The sequence below is a fragment of the Triturus cristatus genome, chromosome 11, assembly GCF_964204655.1.
Source record: "Triturus cristatus chromosome 11, aTriCri1.1, whole genome shotgun sequence".
NCBI classification, from domain to species: domain Eukaryota; kingdom Metazoa; phylum Chordata; class Amphibia; order Caudata; family Salamandridae; genus Triturus; species Triturus cristatus.
The window spans coordinates 53,979,939-54,001,521 of record NC_140594.1 but is presented as its reverse complement, the minus strand read 5'-3'; the positions used below and the strand labels follow the sequence as shown (position 1 = coordinate 54,001,521).

The 21,583-nt window shown below is 46.1% G+C and overlaps 1 protein-coding gene across 1 annotated transcript in view; it reads right to left on the bottom strand.

Annotated features, from left to right (window-relative positions):
- The window catches only part of SEPTIN5 (septin 5), a 292,703-nt gene that overhangs the window by 109,934 nt on the left and 161,186 nt on the right, over nt 1–21,583 (bottom strand). The window contains exon 3 of the mRNA XM_085633400.1: nt 21,368–21,448. Coding sequence (XP_085489526.1) covers nt 21,368–21,448 — 81 coding nt within the window. The remainder of the gene's footprint in view (nt 1–21,367; nt 21,449–21,583) is intronic.

Sequence of the window (21,583 nt, the reverse complement as noted above, 5' to 3'; positions counted from 1 at the left end):
CGGCGTTGAGCTTAAGGCAGCTGTTTGTCATCCAGACTGTGACGTCATGCATTCCTTTCAGGAAGTTGAGTCTGGCAGTGGTGGGGTCTTCGGTGAGGGAGAGGATGAGCTGGGTGTCGTCAGCATAGGATACTATGTTAAGGCTATGTTGTCGGATGATGGCGGCAAGGGGGGCCATGTAGATGTTGAAGAGGGTCGGGCTCAGTGATGACCCCTGTGGGACTCCGCAGGTGATTCTCGTGGGATCGGAGAGGAAAGGTGGCAGTCTGATTCTTAGGCTTCTTCCGGTGAGGAATGATCGGATCCATTCTAGGGCTGTTCCTTGTATGCCAGCATCGTGTAGTCTGGCGACAAGTGTGCTGTGGGATACGGTGTCGAAAGCTGCTGATAGGTCCAGTAGTACGAGGGCTGCGGAGTTGCCTTGGTCCAGGAGGGTGCGGATGTCGTCTGTGGCAGCGAGTAAGGCGGTCTCGGTGCTGTGGTTGCTTCGGAATCCGGATTGCGATGGGTCGAGGATGGTGTTGTCTTTGATGAATCATGTCAGTTCCCCGTTGACTGTTTTCTCTGTGACTTTGGCTGCGAAGGGGAGGAGTGAGGTGGGCCAGTAGTTCCTGAGGTCGGTGGGATCAGGTGTGGGATTCTTGAGCAGGGGCCTGACTTCTGCGCGTTTCCAGTCATCTGGGAAGGTGCCTGTGTCGAAGGTGGTGTTGATGGTGCGTTGTAGTTTGGGTGCGGTGGTGGCGGCGGCTCTGTGGTAGATGTGTGGGGGCAGGGGGCAGTGGGGGCCCCGGAGTGGATGCCTTTCATGGTCGAGGCGGTGTCTTTGGCCATGACCGGCGTCCAGGTGGAGATGGTGGGCTGGCTGGTGTGTCTGGGGGGCGGGCCTGTTACAGCGTCGGGTGGGTGGTCGACGAAGTTGTCGTAGATGTCTTTGATCTTGAGGTGGAAGTAGGTTCCAAGCTTATCGCAAAGGTCTTGGGACGGGGTGATGTCAGTGGCTTCGCTGCGGGGGTTGGTGAATTCCTGAATGACACTGAAAAGTTCCTTGGAGTTGGCGAGGATTTTGTTGTGGATGAATGCCCTCTTGATGGTTCTGATCCGGTTGTGGTAGTCCATCATGGCGTCCTTGTAGGTGGTGTGGTTTTTGATGGTCTTGGTGCTTCTCCAGATCTTCTCCAGGTGTCTGCCGGTGTGTCTGGTTTTTTGGAGATCGGTGGTGAACCAGGCGGCTTTTCTGGGGCGCTGTTTGTCGGGGTTACGTAGCGGGCGAGTTCGTCTACGCAGTTGGAGATCCAAGTGTGGAGTTCTCTGGGTGTGATGTTGGCGTCGGATGCCGAGGACTGGCTGTCTCGTGTGAGGGTGGAGTTGAGTTGTGAATATGACTCGTTACAACGCGAGCCATTACTCTACGTGCCATTACAACGCGGTCGTTACAACAACCGTGTTGTTACCATGCAAAGCCATTACTACTCAAGTAATTACATTGACTTGCAGTAGATGGAGCACTGACATTAGAAATTTATAATTTACTATTCCAACTCCCGCCTACATAACAGTAGGGAAGGTGTTGGAATAGTAATATATACAATTTCTAATGTTCGCATGCCATCTACTGCAAGTTGATTTAACGACTTGCGTAGTAATGGCATTGCGTGGTTACAACGCAGTCGTTGTAGCGACCACGTTGTAATGGCACTGCGATGTGATGTCCGTGTTGTTAGGGTTGTTTCCCTTGAGTTGCTCATCGGTGACCTTGCTCCAGTTCCATTGTGGTGGGCATGTGGCTAGTTTGAGTGTCCTGGGTTTGTCGGCGGTGAAGTGTACGCAGTGGTGGGCGGTCCATGGGGGTTGCGTTGTGTGGCTGAAGTGAACGCTGTTTCCTGCAGCGAAGATGGGGTTGGGGTGTGTCCTGCCCTGTGGATCGGTGTGGTGACGAGTTGTTTTAGTCCGATGTTGGCGAGCTTGTCACGAAGGGTGGTGGAGTTGGGGGCGCTGGGGTTGTCGAGGTGGAAGTTCAGGTCTCCGATGAGTATGTAGTTCATTAAGGCGATGGCGTGGGGTGTGATGAGGTCGGTGATGGTGGTGGCGAAGGGGGCCCGGGGACCGGGGGGTCTGTAGACGAGGGTTCCGCGGAGTGTGGAGTTGGGGCTGGTCTGGATCTGGAAGTGCAGGTGTTCGGCAGAGGGGAAGGTTTCGCTGGAGGTGGTGAGGTGGAGGGTGTTCTTGTGGGTGATGGCGAGGCCTCCTCCCAGGTGATTGGGAGGTCCTTGCTTTGTATCTTGTGTCTGTCTGGGATGGCATTGGTCCAGGTCTCTGTGAAGTAGGCGATGTCAGGCGAGAGAGAGTTGAGAAGGTTCCACATCTCCACGGTGTGTTTGTGCACGGAGCGTACGTTGAGGAGGATGCATCTCAGGGTATCACTGGTGTTGGCGTTGCCAGTGTTGGAGGCCGGGGTGGTGGTGAAGAACTGGCGGCAGTGGAGGCAGGTGAATTGGCCGTCGGTTGTGTTAGGCGAGGCCAGTTGGCAGTCTCTGAGTCTTCCTGGGTCGAGTGCGTGGAGGGCGGCTGTGCTGTAGCAGTGAGTGGCTCGTGAAGCAGGGTCCCTGGCGCAGGTCGCGGTCGGGCGCAGACAGGCTTGCCTTAGGGGCGCCTTCAGCAAACCGGCGAAGCACCACCTGCGCACGTCCGCTGTGTGTCCGCACAGCGGCCACCATTAAGTAGGGGAGGGGGAGGGAGAGGGACGTGCAGCTGGGAGGTGGGAGCGGGCCAGGAACAGCGGGAAAACAAGCAGAACCAACAAAAAACTCAAACGGATGGGCACAAGTAAAGAAGGCTAAAATACAACAAAATGGGCACAATGTGGGCAGCGAAAAATGCTAAAGACACAAGATACAGGCACAGGGTACAATGTGGGCAACGAAAAATGCTGAGATACGAGATACAAGGCACAGGCACAGAGCAGTCTTGAACCCTACGATGGTGGGGCTCATGGTCTGACTGCGGCGCAGCAGAGCACAGCGGAGATGCTGGGGAGAGAGCAGGCCTCAGACCGTGGGTCAGAGGTCTTGCTTGCGCTCCCCCGCAGCGGCCGCCATTAAGTAGGGGAGGGGGAGGGACGTGCAGCTGGGAGGCGGGAGCAGGGGCAGGAATGGCAGGAAAACAAGCAGAACCAACAAACAACAAAAACGGATGTGAACAAGTACGTAAGGCTAAAATACAACTAAATGGGCATTCCAAGAACCAGAAGGTAGTATAATGAGACTGGAGGCAGACAGGGAACAAATGTGGCTGGTGGTGGGCGAGGGGGGTGTTTGGGGTTTAGTACCCCTGCCACAGGTACCTGGGGAAGGGCCCTGGTGGGATTGGGTACCCCTGTTCTTCATATGATGCTCGCATTTCACTCTTTTCTTTAGCTGCTCGTTGTATGCAGGGCCTGCTTTACGGCAGTGCCACCGGTGCAGCTCAGTGGGTTACTGATTTTGCCATAGAGAGCTTTTTTTTACTTGCAGTTCATAAATTATAATCATAATATAGCACAGTTACTTATGAACTGTCATCAAATAGCTGCATGCAAACTGCATAATATAGGTGAGAATGTTATGTTTTTTCCTCAGTCTTTAAATATCATACTAATTCTAAAAAGGGTTTGTTTGAGTAGAAATACATCCTAATATATAAAGCCAACCCTAATACTATATTATGTTTTAATTCCCGGATTTGTCCTTCTTCAGAACAAACACTGCCTACTACTATTCGGGAGAGGATGTGGCCTTATGGCTAGAGCGGTCGACATCGAAGCTGGGGGGACCAGGTTCGAGTCTCAGTAGGGTTGCTTAACATCCTGTGATTCTGGGCAAATCACTTAATCTCCTCATGCCAGAAAAATGAATGTGTCCGTCTGTAACGCAACTGGTGCTCATGGAAAGCACTCGGATACCTTCGGGTCAAGTTCGCGCTATATTAATCTCCCCAGAAAAACAATAATATGGATGACGTGTGACTTCTACACTTTACAATCCTCATAGTCTTATGTGACGTTTCCTATATATACCCATATGATTCATTGTCCCTGTATATTGTGTGTGTGATGTAAAGTGCTCTGACACCCTACACTCGTATGAGTAGCGCTATCAAACAAATTAAATGCATGTGAGAGAGCAACTATGGAGAGCCGAGGGGCACTGTCGGAGGGTGGCAGTGACGACATTCGTGGTGAAGGAGGTCTTTGGGGGAGGGCACCAAAAAAGACTGTCACACCGGGTGCCACCAGCGCTACAGCGCTAAAACCGGGAGTTTTGCATAATAATTTGTATTTTCTTGCCGCATAATTTGGTCAACCCTGCCGCATAATTTTGCCCTCTTCTGCCGTATAATTCCAGAGGCCCTGGCTATAACATACCGCTATTATTATCTACACTGATATTTCCTTAGCAAATGCAACCTATTCCACAGGAGGGCGCCATCAGCCTGCACAACACTGTCTGATTCCCCACCGACTCCCCCCTCAACCCAGGCTGCGGGAGGAAAGTGTCACAAATTAGAAACGCTCGTGTTCAGCTAATTAACAGCGCTATGATCTGTGGTGTCAGCATTCTACTGGCAGATGTAGCATGAATAACAACGCTAAGTGAATGTGACGGCTATTAACTTCTTTAGGGACATAATTTTTCAGTCGAGTAGTGACCTCTTTTTGTTGCTGTATTCATAAGCCACCAAAAAACCCATTTATTTGTAGTTAAAAAATAAAATAAGTAAAAACTATCCTTAGAAGCTGCCTGTCCTGTTTTTTTGGCACATTCTTTCTAGAGGTGGGCGAGCCAATAAATGTACAGGAAGAGTCGAGCCAGAGCCGAGCCAAGGGTCCGGCGCGGATCTTAGAGCGCGTGCACAAGATGGGCCCTCAAAATGTTTGTTATTAAATCACATGACAAACATTACCTAAAATACAATAAAGTCGCTTCAAAGTTTAAGAAAGTGTAATTCTTTAACATGGGAAGCTTTGACATTAATCTATCACCTTATAGCGCGGCTCTGAGAGGTGCTTATTAAAAATGATCGTTTATAAACATGAACCACCAGCGCACTAACGAGCGAGACAAATATCACGTAAGCCATGTACGTGGCCCAGATTATTACAGAGCAACATTATAGTCTAATAAATCAAACACAAAAGGTGCAACTGGGATTCTGAGCCCACATATTTGAAAGTGCTTTTATATACGATAATGAAGGAAAAAGAATTTTGGTGAAATAAAACATTTGCCTAAGATCACACAATTTAAGCGGGGAAGCCATGATTTATCCAGGTTTCCTGGTTTTACTTTGTACAAATCAGCCAGGAAATGGATATGTATTTGTTTCTCTTTATGTTAAGGCTTTGCTTTTAACTCTTTGTGCATTTTTCCTGCTGTTTTAATAGCATGAACGCATTGGAGTGCTTTACATGAGCACCAGTTACATTACTCACGGTCACATGCATTGTTTATATGCACGGGGAGATTAAGAAATTTGCCCAGAATCACAGGAGGTTGAGCTGACGCCGAGAGCCAGTTCCAAAGTCAGCAGCTCTGGCCTTAATGCCACATCCTGGTTGAAGGGAGGGAGGCAGGCAGAAGCCACATGAAAGCTCGGATAACTATGGGCTTGAGGTTCCAACAGGACTTGGACGTGAGCCATAGCCAGGCGTTGGGCTCGAGCCTGGCCTGAACTTCCAGTGGCTCGCCCACCTCTAGTTCTTTCTTTACAGCGCCTCAGGCGCTGTACAATCCATTTCTTCCTCCCCAGCAGTACCTTGCGGTGCCAGTAACACTAGTACCTTCTTGGCCGCTGCCTGACCTGCTACAGTGACTCAGGCGCTGGTTGAGTTCCGTCAAGGTACATACACAGTACTGGATTGGCCTTACCTTACCAGTAAATCTGATGGTTTCTGTGCTTGTACTTTGTGGCTAATCAATACTAACCGGGCTTTTGAGCTAATTAGGATTTGGGTCTTCTTTCAGCCCTTACAGTTCATTCCCAGCAGGACTACCTTTCCAACCTGAAGCACTGACGGGAAGGCCAGTATCTATGTGCACATTGGGACGCCAGGTCTGTTCCAAACCAATTCCTGACAGAATATCGGAAACAAAAATATCTCATGGATAGAATATTGTTTCAAATATGGCAGACCAAAATATTGAGAAGGTAAGTGTAACTAGGTAAGTATAGATTTACTGTTCTGACCTTGAAAATATATATATATAATCGTCAAGGTACATACATGTGGCGTTATATACAGTAAAACTTTACTTACCTATCGGAAATTACCTTTACAATATATTTGTCCTCGATATTCTTGACATGTTATTTTGTTCACACAATATTCTTTCTCCAATATTTTGTCTAAACACCCAGTTGTTCCCGTTCATGGTTTTCACCATTTCATGTCTCTTTCCAGGTTGCTCCTTCACTGTCCTTGATATATATGTCCTGGTGGTGGCCCACTAAGTTGCACCATTGGTGTCGAAACGTCAACATATGAATTCATATCGACTGTATATAATTTGTTTATGGTAATTATAGGAAACGGCTTATGTACTTCTCAATATATATACTTTATGCAGCCATAGTTGTTTTTATACACGTGCTGCACTGATCATTTTTCTCACTCTTATGCATGTTTGAAGCTCACAAGCACTGCGCCGCTTCATTTTTCATAGCTGGGTGACCATTCATTATGTACAAATCATTAATGTTGCGCATATATATTTCCTTGGTCTGTACTTATATGTAATCCATATGAACATTAATATTGAGTATATGGTTTTGGCTGCTTGATTTTATGATCCATCTCTTGCATTTTCATGTGGCTCGATGCTTTTCTTTCATGCACACATGGCGACTAAGAGCCTTGTGAAGAGAATTGATTTATGGCTCACTACAAATCTAGAGCACTCACCCAAGAGAACCACTCTTGCATCTATTATCATAAAGAAAAAAACCATTCCAAGATGGCAGCTCATGTTTGCCTAAGGGCGCATGTGCACTGACGCTGATGCGACCATTTTCATTTTACTTTAATGTACCATTCCAAGATGGCAGCTCATGTTCGCCTATAGGCGCATGTGCACTGACGCTGATGCGGCCATTCTCATTTTACTTTAATGTACCATTCCAAGATTGCAGCTCATGTTTGCCTATGGGCGCATGTGCACTGACGCTGATGCGGCCGTTCTCATTTTACTTTAATGTACCATTCCAAGATGGCAGCTCATGTTCGCCTATAGGCGCATGTGCACTGATGCTGCCATTCTCATTTTATTTTAATGTACCATTCCAAGATGGCAGCTCATGTTTGCCTATGGGCGCATGTGCACTGACGCTGATGCGGCCATTTTCATTTTACTTTAATGTACCATTCCAAGATGGCAGCTCATGTTCGCCTATAGGCGCATGTGCACTGATGCTGATGCGGCCATTCTCATTTTACTTTAATGTACCATTCCAAGATGGCAGCTCATGGTTGCCTGTGGGCGCATGTGCACTGACACTGATGCGGCCATTTTCATTTTACTTTAATGTACCATTCCAAGATGGCAGCTCATGTTCGCCTATGGGCGCATGTGCACTGACGGTGCTGTGCCATTTTGATTTTACTTTTACTTTAATGTACCATTTGAAGATCACCAATTGGTTCGGCTGGTCAATTAAAAATAAATGTTCTGCAGTATGCCACACACACTGAATGAAGTAAGCAGCCCAGTAGCACTTTTGTGCAGCTGCTGTTCCACCACAATAATAATTAAATACTTTTACAACTGTAATTTAGGTAGTGTAAAAGAACAGGTAAAAGAGAGCAATGGACACGCAGGGAAGCAAGCGGTTCGGAAGCAGTGTACAGCCGCAGTACTGTAACAAAACATTGATGAAAAAAACTGAAAGGGGAGGGACGCAAGAGAAATGGAAGAGGGAAGGTAGGAGATACATTAGCAGCAGAAAAAGCGAAGGAGGAAACTGTGAAGAAAGTCATGCATTTCCATAGAGCGCTAAAGTAGTTCCCACATTTCAGCGGCGGGAGAATAAATAATAGCTATGCAGTGAGTGCTCCAGTGGTGGGGCAAACAAAGCAATAGGATGAACGTCACTGAATCAAGGGCATGGAGCTGGACAGACAAGAAAGCCATAACACCATGAGTGATGGGTTGACCCAAAGCCCACTCTAGAGATTGTATTGCTAACAATAGGTTTTTGACAACAGAAAGCTAATGCTGTCTTTACGAAAGGCCTAAAGGTGTGTTTTTCTTGTGAGTGTTCTTTAGGTGTTATCAACAAAATCTTCACCTTTCAAAAGCTTTTATCTTCTGAGCAGAATAAAACAAGTGAGGCTGAAAGACTGAAACAGAAGTGCATTATTGCTTCTGGTGACAGATGAATAAATTCTCTTTGTTTAAGGAGTTCCACGCGCTTTCACATACTTGGCAAGAATGAATAGCAAGTAACTATGGAAACTAATGTTTAAAACATCCATAAACTCTCCTGCGTTCAGGAAGCGCCATCTCAAATACCCCTCAATCATTATTTCATACACAAATCAAAATGATTTAAAAAAGGAACAAAAGTCACAAGGACCCTTTTACAAGAGACTTTGTTAATTGCACTAGGACTGGCAACTGCTGGTACCTCACATGCCCCAGTTAAGAGTTTTCTGTTAAATGTTGCAGGTTAAACTTGACCATGTTTATGGGGGGGAAACACCCAGTATTTACTGGAATATGCAGATTTTAGTGGGAAAGTGTCATAAATCCACATGCTACTGTCCCAAAACTCGTGACTGGATGGTGGTTATTGCAACCTGTAAATTTAAACTCAGCGGAGTCAGGTTTTATCCGGTGCAATAAACATCACACAAGTTACCAGGCCACTTGTAATGAGGGCCACAGTGCAAAACTTCACATATTTAACTTTAACTAACTAGAGTCTATTTATGAAACCAATTAATGTGTTTTCCTAAATGTAGACCAGCCTGTCTAAAGGAGCCAAGCTTCATTTTCAGGAAAGCATTCAACATTTTGTACACCAACTGACATGAACTTGGAAGTCAATACGCATGTGGGCAGGACCCAGCCCTCACGGACATTTTACACGTCCCGGGCCTGATTCACAAAGGGCCTCCACACTGGTGGTAGAGGTCCCGCAGTCGGGGATGAATCTCCACACTCAGGCCGAATCTCCGCAAATCTCCGCAATTCTCATTGTCTCCTCACTCAGGGCAGAATCCCCACAATTCTCATTGTCTACGCAATCAGAGCGGAATCTCCTCAATTCTCACTGTCTCCACACTCGGGGTGGAATCCCCACAATTCTCATTGTCACCGAACTCAAGGTGGAGCCCCGCAATTCTCATTGTTGCCGCACTTGGGGCGGAATCCCCGCAAATCTCATTGTTTCTGCACTCAGGGTGGAATCCCCGCAATTCTCATTGTCGCCGCACTCAAGGTGGAATCCTCGCAATTCTCATTGTCTCTGCACTCGGGGCGGAATCCCCGCAAATCTCATTGTCTGTGCACTTCGGGCAGAATCCCAGCAATTCTCATTGTCACCGCACTCAAGGCGGATCCCCGCAATTCTCATTGTCTCTGCACTCAGGGTGGAATCCCCGCAATTCTCATTGTCTCTGCACTTGGGGCGGAATCCCCGTAATTCTCATTGTCTCTGCACTTGGGGCGGAATCCCCGTAATTCTCATTGTCTCTGCACTTGGGGCGGAATCCCTGTAATTCTCATTGTCTCTGCACTTGGGGCGGAATCCCCGTAATTCTCATTGTCTCTGCACTTGGGGCGGAATCCCCGTAATTCTCATTGTTTCCGCACTCAAGGTGGAATCCTCGCAATTCTCATTGTCTCTGCACTCGGGGCGGAATCCCCGCAATTCTCATTGTCTCTGCACTCGGGGCGGAATCCCCGCAATTCTCATTGTCACCGCACTCAAGGCGGATCCCCGCAATTCTCATTGTCTCTGCACCCAGGGTGGAATCCCCGCAATTCTCATTGTCTCTGCACTTGGGGCGGAATCCCCGTAATTTTCATTGTCTCTGCACTCGGGCGGAATCCCCGCAATTCTCATTGTCACCGCACTCAAGGCGGATCCCCGCAATTCTCATTGTCGCCACACTCAAGGCGGAATCCCCGCAATTCTCATTGTCTCTGCACTTGGGGCGGAATCCCCACAATTCTCATTGTCTCTGCACTCTGGGCGGAATCCCCACAATTCTCAGTGTGTCTGCACTCGGCGCAGAATATCCATGATTCTCATTGTGGAGATTCCGTCCCGAGTGCGGAGAGTACCCCACGAGAGCGGGGCCTCCACCATGGGTGCAGAGGTCCTTTGTGAATTATGCCCAATGTTGTCAGTTTAGGGAATATGGAAATATGTCAGTATCCCAAAATATTATGTTCCCAATGGTCCTATGGAAACCATGAACTAACAAGAACTTCTTCATTTGAAAAAAAATAAACATAAATGCAAGATCCGAAGATTTTTTTTAAGAGCTGACCATCATGTTCCGAGTTGCCAAATACTAAGGCTGCCTAGTCCTGCCTCTTTCTTCTACCACCTTCTGGTCTCTTTATCTCACACTTTCAGTTTGTTTTTCATCCCTGCTTTCTTGCATTATCAATGTTTTCCTATCTTTCTCTTCCTCTTTTTACTGCCGTTCTCTCACTTGATCTGGGCCAATCGCCTGTATTCCCTACAAGGGCGGGCTTAGATCCTGTCTGTAACCCAGTGAATCCAACAGGTTTCTGATGGGTGAGCACGTCTGGCGCAGAGGTCTTCACCAGGACCTCACGACTCTGTGCAGCACAGCAAACGCAGTTTACTAACAACAAGTCACACACTCAGAACTTCCATGCATACTCATCAGGTTTCAGGGGAGCATGTCTTGTCATGGGGAGAGTGTAATGACTGGTGGTGTCCACCACCTACAAACTCCAGCACAAATTAAGCACTGCTAACAAGGAATGTGTCACTTGTCTTTGCTCTACGCAGGAAAGAGTGGGAATGTTACAGCTTACGTACGAGTTAATGTAGTGGAAGGACTGAACTGCACCAATGTTGGCTGGTTTGTGTTTTGTACACAGTTTAACACATTCAATAAGTAGCATAGTTGTATGTTTCTTTTGTGAGAGCTGTGCTCTAAAAACACATTTCTTAGAAGTAGGCCCCTAGGATTGGGGTGGAAGCCCCCCAGTATTTTACTGGCTCAGCCAGTATTCCCATGTCACAAACACGTTATAAAACCTGGGAAATCATTAAAATCCAGTAATTCCTGTCCTTTGAAATATAAACTGAAAGCAACAAATCTAACATCAAAGGAATTTGAATGCTGTCTATACCAATCCCAGTGCTTATTTTGAGCCGGTGGTTAATTGGTTTCCGGTGCTCGGCACCAGCACTTAATTGTCAACACCGTACTTATGACAGTCTGCCACATGGTGGCACTGCTCATCAAAATTTAGAGAGGAGCAGAATGAGCGTTGTTTATGAATACAATATACATTAAGAATACTAATACCTGGCTCGCCGCCCATTCCTTCAGCTTTGTGGACCTGGCATATTCTGAACTGTCGCGCTGGCAGGCAAGAAAGATTGTTGTAGTGTTTTAGTACCGTCATTGGCAGCGATGAGCGGGCAGTGCCCTCCTGAGCAGGTCCCTGGCACTGATCATTTAACAAATTAAGCACTGACTATTCCTAAATCTTTTTAAAGACAACAGAGGCAGTATTGCCGTGTTAAAACTATCAGAGGGTGTTTTACACATTGTTATGCCACTTCTAGCTCCTGCCCCTTCCAGAGCCCCAAAACATTCACAAATGCGTCTGAGAAAAGGCGGGCACCCTACGTGGGGAATCCAGGGTGGTCACATCAGTACCTCAAAAGGTTTCCACCCATAATACTCTCAAAGGGGAGCACTACTTCCTCCACAGCAACTCTGACTGACCAAAAACACCTAAACATCCCCCAACAGGTGAACAACAAGGATCATCTACCTCACACATGGGGTCCAGAGACAATCCTTCAGAAGCGAAGCAAGCAACACGCCTGTAGATACTGCTTAGCAGAGAGAATGCTGTAGGACACACAATCTCCATCAGAGTGGGATGAGACAAGGGAACAGGCAAGCACAGGAGGCAAGAGCGAGAAGAGGAGGGGACCTAAATCCAGAAACCCTGGCAGCAGAACGAACAGAGAAGAACGCGTGAGTCTCTGCCCTGCTGCCCTTGCATGTTGCATCTCCTTTAATAACTGAGTAATCTACATGAACGGCCCTCACGTCTTACGCATCTCCTCTTTTATGTTCTTTTTATTCTATTAAAATAGCAAATAAAGATGATTAGAACTGAAAAATCATATATCAGTGCTCAATGGCCAACTCAGACAGGTGTGACATGTCTCTTTTGAGTACAAAAGTGTTGCTAAGTTGGGTTTTCCCACCAACATTGGATCAGAAAATGGCCTGAGAAAAAAAAAATATATACATTTATCCTAATACAGACAATTTTTGGGAGTTTGATAACTGACGCGCTCTAGAAACTTAAAGAACCAAATGAAGTACCATAACCAGTGCAGGGAGGAGAGATGAATTAAGGTCCAGCATGCTGAGAAGCCCATAGTAATCAATAACGTGGCCACGGGCAGACGCGTGGTCCTGGTTCTGGCACTGGTTGCCCTGGCAATGATCAGATGCTGCCGTAACACACATTTACTACCACCCATGAACACACTTTTGGAAAATAGTTTGAATATGGTTGCATTAACCATGAGGTGCATAATGTCTTCTTGTTTACCCCTTCTTGTATCGTCTACCAAAGATTAACGCAGCAACACGTCCCCGAAAGGGCGGACCTACTACTTCAGGATTAGGATGCCTATCAGATCGATGTCAAACTACATCAACACACTATCATTACATTCATTGAGTCTTTCTCTACGCGAAGACTCACGTCATTCATATTCAATTGTCAAACTTACTACAGACCACATACTTACTACGACTTACTCTGGAAGGTGAGAGCCTACAGATGGTAAACTGTGGCCAAGCCATCAACCGTTTGCAACAATAACTCAAGAACCTTTTTTAGAAGTCATTGACAGACTATTGACTAAAAAATATATTTTATTCTATTTTATTGGGAGTTTATATAGAGTTACATCATAATTATTTGCAATGGGCCAGTTTCTAAACATTTTGCACCATGTACATAATTGGCCGGAACACCATCCCATTCCTACTTCACGAAATGAGAAATGGTAGGACTCTGCCGTCTTAAAATGGATTTTTTCACCTGGAAATGACTTCCTTATAATGTCATTTCCTTATGTGCAAATCTAGAACGAGGGTCAGGTGTGCCGACACTCCGGCATGTATCCATAAACAAAAGATGGTAAACACACAACAATTGGTAAATTGATATACAACCAACAATGTTTTGCAGGTAAATTCTCATCCCAAACACGCTTGTATATTCACTTTTATCAGAGGCGGGACCAAAGGCATTTCTAGGGTCTAAATGAAAAGGAAACAACACCAAAATCCATGAGGTGTGGCATTAGGAGATTGCTCTTCATTACTATATGTTTTCCATGGAGGAAAAGGAAACAAACTTACTCATATTTGCCTGTGGGTGTGTACACGTCTTACATTTTCATACGCAGAAATGGCCACACAGATGGGTAACCATGTAACTGTCGCTTGAATCCCAATTCTACTCCTGAAATGATTCATAAAGTCCAAAATAGCAAACATTTCAAACAAATGTAACTGTTTGCAAATTCTTACTTTTTTCAAGAGACTTTAGTAAAATTGAAGCTATTGACCAAAAAGTGCTAAAGACTTCAATTTATGACGAGGTTGTGTAATGGGGACGAGGTTTGTTCCCTCTCATGCTAAGTTCATTATAAAGTCCTTGTGCATTGCTGATCTGAGCTCAATGGTAAACATCTGGAGCAGCGGTGCTTAACCCTTTATCTTTTAATTTTAATTTAATTTTAATTTTTAATTTATTTATTTATAAAGCGCGACATTCATCCCAAGGGACATCACGGCGCTGCAAAACACAGTCGAGTATAACGTGAAGAAGTTTAAATTGCAGTTTAGTAGCTGGGAAATAAATGGGTTCTTGGTTTTTTCCTAAACATTAAATATTCTTCAGTCAGACGTAAATCTAGAGGAAGTTTGTTCCAATTAACCGCTGCTAATTTAGAGAATGAACGATCGCCCATCCTGACTTTGGACATACGCTTGTCTGATGCTAATGCCTGGTAGCGGGATCTAAGATTACACAAAGGTACGTGAAATCTCAGTCTCCCGTATAGAATTTGAGGGCCAGTTCTATAAAGCGTTCTATGTGCAAAACACATCTTCACATCTTCTGTGAATCCTGAGTGAATAAGTACTGGAGGACAGAGACCCACACCTAAACTATTTCTCTGATGTGAATCACGGACCAGTACACCAAAATACAGAAAGATACGAAGATCAAACAAATATACCAATCACAAAATATTTACTTCACAAAAAAACATGCAAAAATTGAAATTTTATTGGGAAAGTTGAAGCTATTCAAAATGTCGTATATTTTCTAAAAGACTAAATGAAATGTTGGATGCTGGCTTGTCATTTTGTCTTTTTTGCTGTAAATGCATGCTTTCTTTTTGTCTGCACATACCAGTGCTTCATTTGAGGTCACCAATCCTCCACACTACATTCCTTTTGTGTACTTATAACGCTCTCACAAACAAAGCTATGGATATCAATTTAATTGTTAGCCCCCAATTTCAAATTATTTAACATTTACAGAGCATTCTTTATTTTTCAGTTAACAATTCTGCTTTCTTAAATATGCATATTTTAATAATCTGCTAATGTTTTTACATTTTATAAACAGTTTCGGGACCCATAAATAGGCTTTACCGGCCTGCAAGGTTTCACCGACCACAGGTTAAGAACCACTAACCTAGAGTAAAAGATGTAGTTTGGGCAAGCTATTAAAGATTGGAGGGAGGATGTGGCCCAACGGCTAGGGAGGTCGACCTTGAATCTGGGGAACCGGGTTTGAGTCTCGGCAATGACGCTGAACATCCTGTGATTCTGGGCAAATCACATACTCCCCCGTGCCTAACAAACATGAATGTGTCCTCCTGTAACGCAACTGGTGCTATGTAAAGCGCTCCGATACCCGATACCTTCAGGTCAAGTTCACGCTATATAAAACTCCATTAAAAAAAAAAATCTTTACTTTTTTTTTTTTTAAAGGAACATTCGTGAATTGTGTGCTATTGGTTGAAAATGTATATGGAGATCAATTTGTGGAAAATTACTGTTAAGGGGATTAGGTTTGTTCCCGTTTATGCCAAGTATCTCATGGGTCGCCTGCAGCATTCCTGGTATGAAAATGATGCTAAATGTCTATATAGAGGTGTGTCCTGGTCAAGTTCTAAAAGATAATATGATAATTTGGAATGATAACTGCACAGACTTGGCGGAATATTTGAAATGTCTTAGCAAGTAAACGCATGACATTGTTTTATACAAATAAGCATAATATACCATGGGAGGCAGAAAAAACTGTATGATCGCCCAGGAATTGGAGTTTTTCATTGAAAAATGAGTAGCATTTTCCATTTTAAAGCGACTGCTGGTCATGCAGCTCTGCATGCTCGTGACAGCCATCGTCACAACAAATCAGGATTCTGAAACATGATTTTCTAAGGATTAGAAGGAAAAGCAGCAGGGGTATAGACTTAAGTACGATGACCCTTGAACTCTGAATAGCTTTTATTCAGACAGATATTAGGCACAAGATTCGAGGAAGTCCTGATGAAGCGGGAGACCGGGCAGGTGCCTCATTGCTCTAAAATGACACCAGCTACAAGGATGAGTGGTCATAGTACACTGATCACAAAATATAACATGTTAGCCAAAGTGAGCCAGAGGTTGCATGTTCTCATGCAGGTGTTTCAGGAACCTGTCCTCCAGATCTTTGGAACCACGGTCACGCCCACCTCGCTCTACCTTCAGACATGATTTCATATTTCTTCCATTATTCGAATTTGCGGAGATGGAGAAATAAAAGTGCCACGCTTGTTTCAAATTTTGGCAGAACTTATCAGCTACATGTTATTAATTTAAATACCACATGCGTGGTTTATATACTGGCATGTGGATGTCATTTTATATGTGTTAGGCCATGGGATAATGCATGTCAGAGCGTGTCTGCTAGATGACACAAACACAATTGTAATTGTCCTATATCAATCCACTTCGCCACTTGTAATTACTTGATAACAAACTGGACATTGTTAACGACTGGTCATGTCCTGCAGATCATGAGAAGTGATAATGCCACCCTTAAATTAAATCCAGACAAAAAGAAGTGGCTATACATGTATGTGTAGTCCTGTAAGGCATGTATGAGGGCCTTGAAATGCATCACTTCTTTGTGGGCTGACTAAAGGTTTAATTTCAACATCTGAACACACATTTGATCTTGTGTTTCCTGTAATCTTTCCTGTGTGTGTTTATGCTTTGCATCCCTTATCAACCTAGACGGCCAAGGCTTACTTACCTCCCAGGGTCTTGAGTATTTTAAATGTGAGTAAGTTGCTATCACTACTTGTGACTTGTTACATCAATGCTGTACTATGACTCATAAGGTAATATTGAAGTTAAAGTCCTGTTTCTCTTTTCATACCTGGGAGCCATTTTAAGGTCAGGCACATTGTCAAACTTTTTTTTACATTACTTAATTTTTTTATTTGATCAAGATCATGTGATAAATTGTTGTGGTAAGTTTATGATTTAATATGTTGCTAAAGCAGCTAATATAACCTGATCTCACTGTTATAAATTAATATGTTATAGTGTGTGTAGCTATAAGAGAATTGTACTTTATACAGTTTAACAGTCAAGTTACATTGGTGTTTGGATTTTGTTTCTATTTTTGTTTGTCTTGAGAAGGCATGGATCCCACAAAACACATGTTGGATGACAAACAACCTGTGTATAAAATTAATACAGCCACTGAACTGTCCATATATCTTGATAAATAAAACAAAAGCTAAGCAACATATGCAGTGAAATAACTGGGCGTGCACTTGCCAAGTAATCATTTGTAATGTGGTCAAACGTGGTCACATGACTTTTCAAAGTAGTTTACTTAACGGAAGAATAATGTGGAGCGAAGTACACTTTATTGTGGTTTTGTGTACGAAGTGTGGTTCCCTAAAAACCAGAAGGTCTGAGAGTAAGCCCCTTTACAAGGGGCCATTTTTCCACTCATTTTTTTCTATCTAGTTTCCTTTCTAGTCCAGAACAACACTCTAATCCACCATTTCTGATTTTTGCACCGTCTGCGGCTGGCAGGGATCAAATGTTCCACAGAACTACCTTGTTGTGGTGAATTCACTGCATGGTTGTGTTCACAAGCTGTCATGCAATTCTTGGCCACTGGTTGAGAAAGAGCGCTGGTGAGCGACCCTCCTTTTCACCCTGGCAAAACCAATACGTCTGGCATTGGTAAGCGGGATTTTTTTAAATTTGTATTTATTTTTTGAAAACATGTGCAATATATAAAAATAAGTGTCAAACATATAAAAAATATATGGATCTGTGGCCGAGGTATTCTAGCCCTGGCAATTAATGCACTCCTTTTCAGGCACATGAGCACGTGTGATCAGGACAGATGGCCATGGCTGAATTGGGCTGATCCATTACCCCATGCTGTGTACTGTGGAGGGCAGGTGCAAACTATGAATGATTCCTGAACAGGCCAATGAATGAAAAGGGCTGACTGAAAGCCTTATTCGGAAGGATCTACATTTTCTGTATTTTCATTATGATTTTTGGGGAAATTATGAGGTTAGCAAAACAACTAACACTATCCCTAGGCCAGACATAAAACAGTAAAAATATAGATGTTAGGGGGAGAGAGGATATAAAGAGTGAGTCAGTGGGTGAGTGAGTGAGTGAAAAACATATGTAGTGCACTCAACGGGCTTAACCCACTGTAGGGATGTCTTCTTTACCATTATCTACCTAAAGATGCTAACTTTCACATGAGGCTCTTCCTGAAGGCTGGACGGAAGCCAATGTGACCCCCTTTCTGGATGAAGTTGCCCAGGAAACAAGCCAAACTTGGAGCAAGGAAACAAGCTAACCGACACCATTTAAGGTATGATGCTCAAATGCTATTGTCAGAGTATTCTCTGACATAAATATTGTGGACTACAAATTGTTTACAAAAATACCAGCCCATCTGAGTTAACAATAGATAATCTACACTTGTTGGGGAATATATTTATTAACGACATTTATAATACAATATCTCTGTATAAAATATTCTGAAATATAACTAATTTAACAGTGTAATTTCAGTGCGCCGCCGGGACAACATCACCTAAGGGTCGCTGAAAGTTACATAAAATATCCTATGGTTGCATTTCAGGATATCGAGGTCATTAATACCAACGTGCACTAAACCAACTGCACAATATCACCTTCCACAAGACCTCCCCTTGACGATATCTTGGTAGTCCACAGGGCTGGACTAGCCTAAAGGGCTGCTCGATGGGCTGGTCTGACAGATAAGTGTGTGGACCATTTTTTTAACAGTTTTTGGACCTATTTTAGGCCAACAGTGCCAGTTTTTAGAGTTAATTTCCCTGATATTACCACAAACATTGTCTGCAGCAAACACACATGCATACAGTCTCCCATACATTGCAAAATCTTACACAGCACGCCTTCTTCAGTTCAAAAATGGCCTGATGTGTACATGGGGGCCAGGTTTTAGCTATCTGGTTCACTGATGAGAGGGGCACTTTTATTTTGGTGCCGGGGCCTATTTTTGTCCCAGTACGACCCCGGTAGTCCAAATAAGGGCATGTCGTTCATAAACGTCAATATTGTGGCATCTCACCACCGGGAGGTGGGAGGGGCATGGCTGTGTGTGCATGCGTCTGAAGGACACATCAAAACAACAATAGAAAATTATTGCTGCCTTCTTTGATACACATACCGTTTCTTAACCTAGTTTTTCCACTTAAAGTTATGGATTTTTCGGTAAATTTGTATTTCACTTTAATAAAGTTTTTATTAAACTAAAAAAAAAAAAAAACAATTGTGTTTAAGTGTCTGCGGGGGAGGGGACGGCCTCGCGTGTGCTCTTTAACGTGCCTTTTACGGAAGGTAAAGATCTTAAACACATTAATAGCTTGCTCCTCCCACCAGTGGCTAGAATTCAAGAGCGTGGGGCGTGGCTAGTAATGAAAAGGGAAGGCAATAAATGTTTCCTTATGACAGCAGTTTGCGCATTAACCGCTCTTTGATATGTTAACTCGGTTTTGCCAAACGGAGCTCTAGGCCTTTAAGGGGTCCCTCGACACTGACAGTTCACAGCCGCGGCAGCGTTGAAACAGATTTTCCAATTTATCAGGTAACTTTGAGGGAAACCTCTGTACATCTGTGGCATGCCTGGACGTTAGCGGAACGCCACATATGCACAACATGTCTGAATAACATTTTACTGCGGTGAGGGTGCATGGAAATGAATACAAGGAGGAGGCCGCGCTATACTCTTGGCATGGTTCTGAGCATCATGTGTTCTGCAGTGTACTGTCTTTGGTTTTACTTTAGGGGCTCTAAGTTTGAGTCAGAAGCCTCATTAGAAAGGATTCTAATGGGGAAGTCTGTGATTTAGAGACTAGAGCACTGAGGGTTATGGTCAGTCGTCCTGGCATCACTGATGATTTGCACACTTTGAAGAGAGTCAGCAGCTCACACCACGAGCCATCCCTTAGCGCTGTGTGATCCCGCTCGAGCACCCACACATTGGATACAACCAAGTGGGTGAGGGAGGAGTAGACATTTTACCACGAGTTTGCATCATCAGAACTGAAACAGCAACATTAAAAATGAGCATTGTTTGACCTTAAGCGAGTCATTCCAATGCATGTGTTAGGGACTGGATGATAGAATGTGAGGTGCTACCCACTGGTACATGCCAGCACTTTACCAGCCAGGGGTTCCATAGTCTGCCTTGAAATGTTGCGTTGATGTAATGCCAGGTGAGGGTACTTTAGGAGGCTGGGGGGGGGGTGCACAAACAACAATAGTCGCAATGGCTTTATTAACCTTCTCCAGCAAGACCCAAAACGACTCTCCTCCCTCCCCACCAGCCCCACAGGCCCACAGCGACTCTCCTCCCTCCCCACCAACCCCACAGGCCCACGGCGACTCTCCTCCCTCTCCACCACCCCCACAGCCCACGGCGCCCTTCCTCCATCCCCACCACCCCCGCAGGCCCACGGCGACTCTCCTCCCTCCCCACCAACCCCACAGGCCCACAGCGACTCTCCTCCCTCCCCACCAACCCCACAGGCCCACGGCGACTCTCCTCCCTCCCCACCAACCCCACAGGCCCACAGCGACTCTCCTCCCTCCCCACCAACCCCACAGGCCCACGGCGACTCTCCTCCCTCTCCACCACTCCCACAGCCCACGGCGTCCTTCCTCCATCCCCACCACCCCCACAGGCCCACGGCGACTCTCCTCCTTCCCCACCAACCCCACAGGCCCACGGCGACTCTCCTCCCACCCCACCAACCCCACAGGCCACCAGCGACCTTCCTCCCTCCCCACCACCCCCACAGGCCCACGGCGACTCTCCTCCCTCCCCACCACCCCCACAGGCCCACGGCGACTCTCCTCCCTCCCCACCAGCCCCACAGGCCCACGGCGACTCTCCTCCCTCCCCACCACCCCCACAGGCCCACGGCGACTCTCCTCCCTCCCCACCACCCCCACAGGCCCACGGCGACTCTCCTCCCTCCCCACCAACCCCACAGGCCCATGGCGACTCTCCTCCCTCTCCACCACCCCCACAGCCCACGGCGCCCTTCCTCCATCCCCACCACCCCCGCAGGCCCACGGCGACTCTCCTCCTTCCCCACCAACCCCACAGGCCACCAGCGACCTTCCTCCCTCCCCACCACCCCCACAGGCCCACGGTGACTCTCCTCCCTCCCCACCACCCCCACAGGCCCACGGCGACTCTCCTCCCTCCCCACCAGCCCCACAGGCCCACGGCGACTCTCCTCCCTCTCCACCACCCCCACAGCCCACGGCGCCCTTCCTCCATCCCCACCACCCCCGCAGGCCCACGGCGACTCTCCTCCCGCCCCACCAACCCCACAGGCCACCAGCGACCTTCCTCCCTCCCCACCACCCCCACAGGCCCACGGCGACTCTCCTCCCTCTCCACCACCCTCACAGGCCCACAGCGACCTTCCTCCCTCCCCACCACCCCCGCAGGCCCACGGTGACTCTTACCGTGTTGGTATTCAAGGTGTTGGGGCGGCCCTCGGAGTTGCCCAGAGTGTACCCGCTCCGGAGACTGTCATAGCCCGAGATCTGGAAGAGAGAGGGGAGTGAGTGAGCTTTGGGGCAGTGGAGGGCAGTGAGTAAGGCAGAGAGGAAAGAAAGTGTGAGCGCCAGAGAGTGGAAAGACAGGGAGCCCAGAGGGACAGAGATCTGTTAGCTGGAGAG